Here is a 5,529-nt window from a genome sequence, read left to right as displayed (position 1 = left end):
ACCTGAAGCGTTGGTCATGCCCTTAGTAGTTCTTTATATGAAACTACTAGTCGACATGTTTGGTTGACTCATATCCACCTGCGGATGTGGACATCATCCGTGCAGGTCTTCATGTTTGATAATGTGCTAAAGGAAAATCTCACCGGACAAGCCACCGGTGTGTCCCGTCTACTCCGCCGCACGCAAGTCCTCCCCAACGGCGCCGACTCACCGCAAGGGCATCAACACCGCCCTGTGAACACACTTTTATCCTCCTCATCACACCGGTCCCAGCAATGCTCAAGCTCCGACCTCTCTCATGTGCCAATACTGGCCTGAAATGAATCCTCAATGGCGCAACAACGAGAAAACAACCGGGAAGGAGAAGTTGAGAGAAGAATCGGAACGATAGGCGGGTAAGAAGAAGGATCCTGACGAGAACGGAGGAGGCGGTGGCTTTTTCTTTAAACAAGAGGACGCGATGGGGCTGTGTGCCGTGTGCTCACTCTCACTCAACCCACTAGGCCACTAGACAGCACAACATGCCCGCCTGCTTCTGTTGGGCCTGACCAGAAGCGGGCGATGTCCGCGTAGCGGCCCGTGCCACATGAAATGTCACAATAGGCCCAAACTGTGTTCTTTCAGATAGATCAACCTGCGGAAGAGATTGTCAGCATAGCAATTTCATGGCGAATTCTGGTGACGTACTCAACATGACCAGACATCACGTCACAGTTGGCTCCGTCGGTTGCAAATACTGGTGTTTTTTCTTCCTAGATAAACAACCTGCATTCAACTGACCTCGTGATGTTTTCAAGAAAAACTAGTATACTACTAATTTCTTTCCTAGGTTATTTGACCGGAGGAAGACTTGCCCGTTGGCCTGATGCATGCTTCGTCCCTTTCACGACGATCTGACTCCGCTCACATCGGGTAGAGCAGTACTAAGCACTCTGTCAGAGTTGCTGTAAAAAAATTACAACAGTGGGGGTAAAATACTGGTACTCCGTCAGGCTTTGAATATGCAGGGGGAGGGCGTCGGAGTTGCTGTAAAAAAATACAACAGTGGTAGTAAAATACTGGTACTCCATCAGTATTAAGAAAGTGGTAGTAAAATACAACAGTGGTATTATTACCACCCAACTCTCTCCCTCTCTTTCCCACGTGATCTCTGCATCCACAGTACTAGGAAAGAGCAGCCACACTTGCGGCGACTTGAGAGAGCGGAGTGGCCGGCGGCGTCCCCTCCCTGCAGTGCAGCCGGCAGTGCCAACGGATCAGTCCGGCGGGCAGGCAATGAGTCCGCCCGGCCAGACAGCGGCGGAATCTGGGAAGCCGGCAAAGCCCCTCGTGCAGCCATGGGAGTACAGCCTGCGGAAGTACCTCCTGCTGCTGGCCACCCTGGTGGTCACCGTCACGTACTCGGCCGGCTTCAACGCCCCGGGAGGCGTCTGGCAGGCGGCCCACGACGGCCAGCCCGCCGGCGACCCCATCATCCGCTACACCCACTACCACCGCTACCTCGCCTTCTTCTACTGCAACGCCACCGCCTTCACCGCATCGCTCGTGGTCATCGTCCTCATCCTCATCCTCGCCATCCGGCACGACAAGGACGAGAAGGATACCCTCTGGGTCGTCGTGCCCCTGCGGATCTTCATGATGCTGGACCTCCTCAGCCTCGTGGGCGCGTACGGCGCCGGCACCTGCCAGGACAAGATTTCCACCGTCTACTCTGTGGCGCTGGTGGCCATAGTCTTCCTCTACGTCGCCATTCTCAAGTTGCTGGATCTGAACTGGTGGTGTGCGGTCAACCGACCCCCCTTGGGCTCCAGCGCTGTGAAGGAGCCGAAACTCGAAGAACGGCTCCGCAAGGTCCTGATGCTCCTCGCGACCTTCGCGGTGAGCATCACGTACGTCGCCGGGCTGAACACGCCGGGTGGCTTCTGGGACAGCACCGGGGACGGCCACCGCCCGGGCGACGCGATCCTCAAGGACCACCACAAAATGCGCCTGACGGTGTTCTTACTCTGCAACACCACGGCGTTCGTGTCGTCCCTCCTCATCACCATGCTGCTCATCATTGACAGCAAGAAGCTCCGTGCTTGGTCTATCGTCCTCTACGCGTGCATCATCGTCGCGCTTCTCGGCCTCGTAGGCGCATACGCCGCTGGCAGCTGCAGGAAAGCTGGCACCACCGCCAAAGTGGTCAGCCTGGCCGGCGCCGCTCTGGCATTGGCATACTTGCTACTTTACACTTTGCCGTTTAAATGCTCGTCTTTTTGTTCCAGTACGGCAAAATCAACTGATGCAACTCAGCACAGGTACGAAACTGAACTGACAATCCTCTTCTTCCTTCCCTCTGTTTGCAGATACACTATTTCTTTCTTTCTCTGCAACTGGACTGAACTCTGTTTCTTCTTTCTGTGCAATGAATGCAGTGCTGGGGAGGCTCTGGACAAGGCTCGCTCTCTTGTTCTACTCCTCGCCACTCTTGCGGCCACCATCACCTACACAGCAGGGTTGGACCCGCCGGGTGGCGTTTGGCAAGAGAACGGCAACGGGCACATGGCCAGCGACCCGATTCTCCTCACGACAAACGCTAGGAGGTACAAGGCCTTCTTCTACTGCAACTCAGTTGCGTTCGTGGTCTCCTTGGTGGCCATCGTACTGGTCCAGACAGAGAAGCTGGTTGAGCACCACGTGCTGGAGGCAGCCATGATACTCGACCTGTTTGGCCTCATTGGCGCTTATGCTGCCGGGAGCTGCCGGGACGTGAGCACCTCCATTTATGCCATGGCCTTGGCAGGTGCTGTCCTGGTCTATGTGGTGATCCATGTCGTTTTCTTCACACTGGACCACAAGGACAAGGGAAACAACGACCAAGAAGATCGGTCGCTGGAGAAGAGGCGCAAACGGTTGCTCCTCTTCGCAATCTTGGCCGCGACCATCACCTATCAAGCCGGCCTCACCCCTCCTGGCGGCTTCTTGCTCCAGGACGACGAGCTCGGGCACCACGCTGGCGACCCGGTCCTCTTGTACAACTACCCAGCCCGCTACAACGCCTTCTTCTACTGCAATTCGGTGAGCTTCATGCTGTCCATCGCCCTCATCATCCTCCTGGTGAACCCCAATCTGTACAGGCCAGCCATACGAAGCAATGCGCTATCTGTTTGTACGGCGGTGGGTTTGTTTTGTTTGATGGGAGCCTACGCCGCCGGAAGCACACAACACCTCAAGACATCCATCTACATCTTCGTGTTGGTGGCTGTGGTTCTCGTCGTTGCAGTCGTACTGCTGCTAGTATTTTTGCTGCTGAATAGAAATGACAGTGATTCAGAAAAAGGGCAACTCACCGATCAGAACAAAGAAGAAAGGAAGCATGTAGAAGAAAATAATGGAGATAAAGAAGAAAGGAAGGGGGAGATAGAAGAAAATAATGAGGATAAAGAAGAAAGGAAGAAGGAGGTAGAAGAAAAGAAGAAGGAAAGGAAGAAGCACGCGAGGCGCAAATACCTGATGCTACTAGGCATCCTGGTGGCGAGTGTAGCCTACCAGGCTGGTCTGAAACCGCCGGGCGGAGCGTGGCAAAGCAACAATGACGGGTACGAGGCGGGCAACCCGGTGATGCATGACAACAGGAGGCCCCGGTACCTTGCCTTCTTCTATAGCAACTCCATTTCCTTTATGTCTTCTATCGTTGTCATCATCATGTTGCTACCGCAATGGCTGCCAAAGGAGAAAGGAGAATGGGAGAAATGGTCGCTGAGGGTGATGAACTGGACGATCCGGCTTGATTTGTTTGCTCTCCTAGTGGCCTATGCAGCTGGCTCAAGCAGGGGGTGGAAAACGTCTGTTTATGTCGGCACGCTCATCATTGCTGTGCTGGGCTACTTTGCAATCCATATGATGCTGTCATATATTGTTCGCGGCCGTGAGAAGACCCCAGGCACGTCTGCAGCGTAGCTCTACTATGTGAGGGCAATTGCTCATCTTAGCTGTGATCTATCTATTTCTTCCTGCCTCTAGATCTCTAATCAGCTTACCCTGCTCTAGCTAGCTCTGCTTCCCTCTTTTTAGATTCCCACTCTAGTTGATGTAATCGGATGATTAACCTGCATCCAGTTGGAGCATGCTTACATTGTTTGTCGACTTCCTGACCCTATCTGCATTCTCTGTCTCATAAGAAGTTGAATGGACGCGCATGAATTGCAACAACATTTGTATTCCGGAAACTGAAGCATTTGTTACTACTAATGTCACTTGGTATGGTCTAAAGCATTGTGCAATCCTGATAATTAGTAATCACTGATCGAGAGGAAACACACCTTGAATCCAGGGGGGGTATCGGACGCCAGCGGCGCAATCTCCCTGGTGGGGCATTTCACCGAACACCCGCAGGGCGCCCGACCCCGGATGCAGGAGCGGGCAAGTGAGATGAGCAGGCCGCCGTCGTGAGTAGCGTGGTTACCATGGAGCATCAGAGCCTGGCGCCATTTTGGCTGGAGAGGATTCCTCGAGCGTGGCGTGGGTCGCCTCGACCGGAAGCAGCTACTCGAGGGGCGAATGCAGGTGCGGCTCGAATCCAGCTGGTTTAGCATCAGTCCCTCCTTGCGATCTTCTGCGCCATGGGCAGAAGAAGGCCAGGCGCAGTGCTGCGCTGCCCAGGTGCAGGTCGGGGCGGGCGGTCGCCGGCGATCCCATGAGAGATGGAGCGGCGCCTTGGCTCCTGGCTCGCCTCCCGCGCTGCTGCGTCTCGTGTGGACAGTGGCATTCAGAAACAAACCGGTAGTAGTTCATCTTCTTTCACCATTATAAATTATCCAAACTGGAGCAACAAACTGTTTTTTAAGATAAGAACGGACTCTACATCGATTAATAATGGCACGAACATACAATGTACTCCCTCCGGTCCTTTTTACTCTGCATATAAGAATTGTCTAGAGTCAAACTTCACAAAGTTTAACCATATTTATATAAAAAAGATATTAACATCTATCATGCAAAAGTTATACAATATGAAACTTTAAGTCATGACGCATCTACTGGTATTGATTTCACATAGTGAATGTTGGTATTTTTTTTCTATAAAGTTAGTTAAACTTCACAAGGATTGATTTCAGACGAATCTTATATGCAAACTAAAAAGACCGGAGAGAGTACTTACAGTGGTACAAATACATAGTAGCAGATTTTGTGACATGGCTATGCATGCGGCCGTCGGGCAGATAGCATGCTCTCCTACGATTTAGTATTATTAAACATGTCAAGCAAAAGCAAGCATGGATGTAGACTGAACTTTTTAGTACCTTCTTGGTATTTTGAGATTTATGTTGACCATCAATGTAATGAAAATGAATATGTGAGCTATGTGTTATAAGCCTAAAAGGTTATTCGCAAAAAAAAAACTCAAAAAAGTTTCTCATTAGAAACATCTCTAAAATATGATTTATATGACTAATGTTGTGTTGCTTAAATTGATAGCCAAAGTTAACCTCAAAACACGTGTAGTTCTTAGAAGCGAACTACAAGTACGGGTTTTTTTGCGGGAAA

General features: G+C 51.6%; 1 protein-coding gene across 1 annotated transcript; it reads left to right on the top strand.

Annotated features, from left to right (window-relative positions):
• The first annotated feature begins 1,275 nt into the window (after positions 1-1,275).
• LOC119316090 lies at positions 1,276-4,217 on the top strand. Its single transcript, XM_037590460.1, has 2 exons — positions 1,276-2,299; positions 2,399-4,217. Exons 1-2 carry the CDS (start codon positions 1,276-1,278, stop codon positions 3,940-3,942), a joined length of 2,568 nt encoding a protein of 855 aa, XP_037446357.1. The 3' UTR covers positions 3,943-4,217.
• Positions 4,218-5,529: the final 1,312 nt, after the last annotated feature.

The sequence above is a fragment of the Triticum dicoccoides genome, chromosome 6A (genome assembly GCF_002162155.2).
Source record: "Triticum dicoccoides isolate Atlit2015 ecotype Zavitan chromosome 6A, WEW_v2.0, whole genome shotgun sequence".
Classification (NCBI taxonomy): Eukaryota; Viridiplantae; Streptophyta; class Magnoliopsida; order Poales; family Poaceae; genus Triticum; species Triticum dicoccoides.
Note: the sequence above shows the minus strand (reverse complement) of the source record. Positions and strands in the feature narration are given on the sequence as shown.

Excerpts from the sequence above, each read along its gene's own strand:
- LOC119316090 (XM_037590460.1), top strand. The coding sequence starts at position 1,276 with ATGAGTCCGCCCGGCCAGACAGCGGCGGAATCTGGGAAGCCGGCAAAG. Across the intron at positions 2,300-2,398 it reads AACTGATGCAACTCAGCACA|TTCTGTGCAATGAATGCAGT; the intron begins GGTACGAAACTG and ends TCTGTTTCTTCT.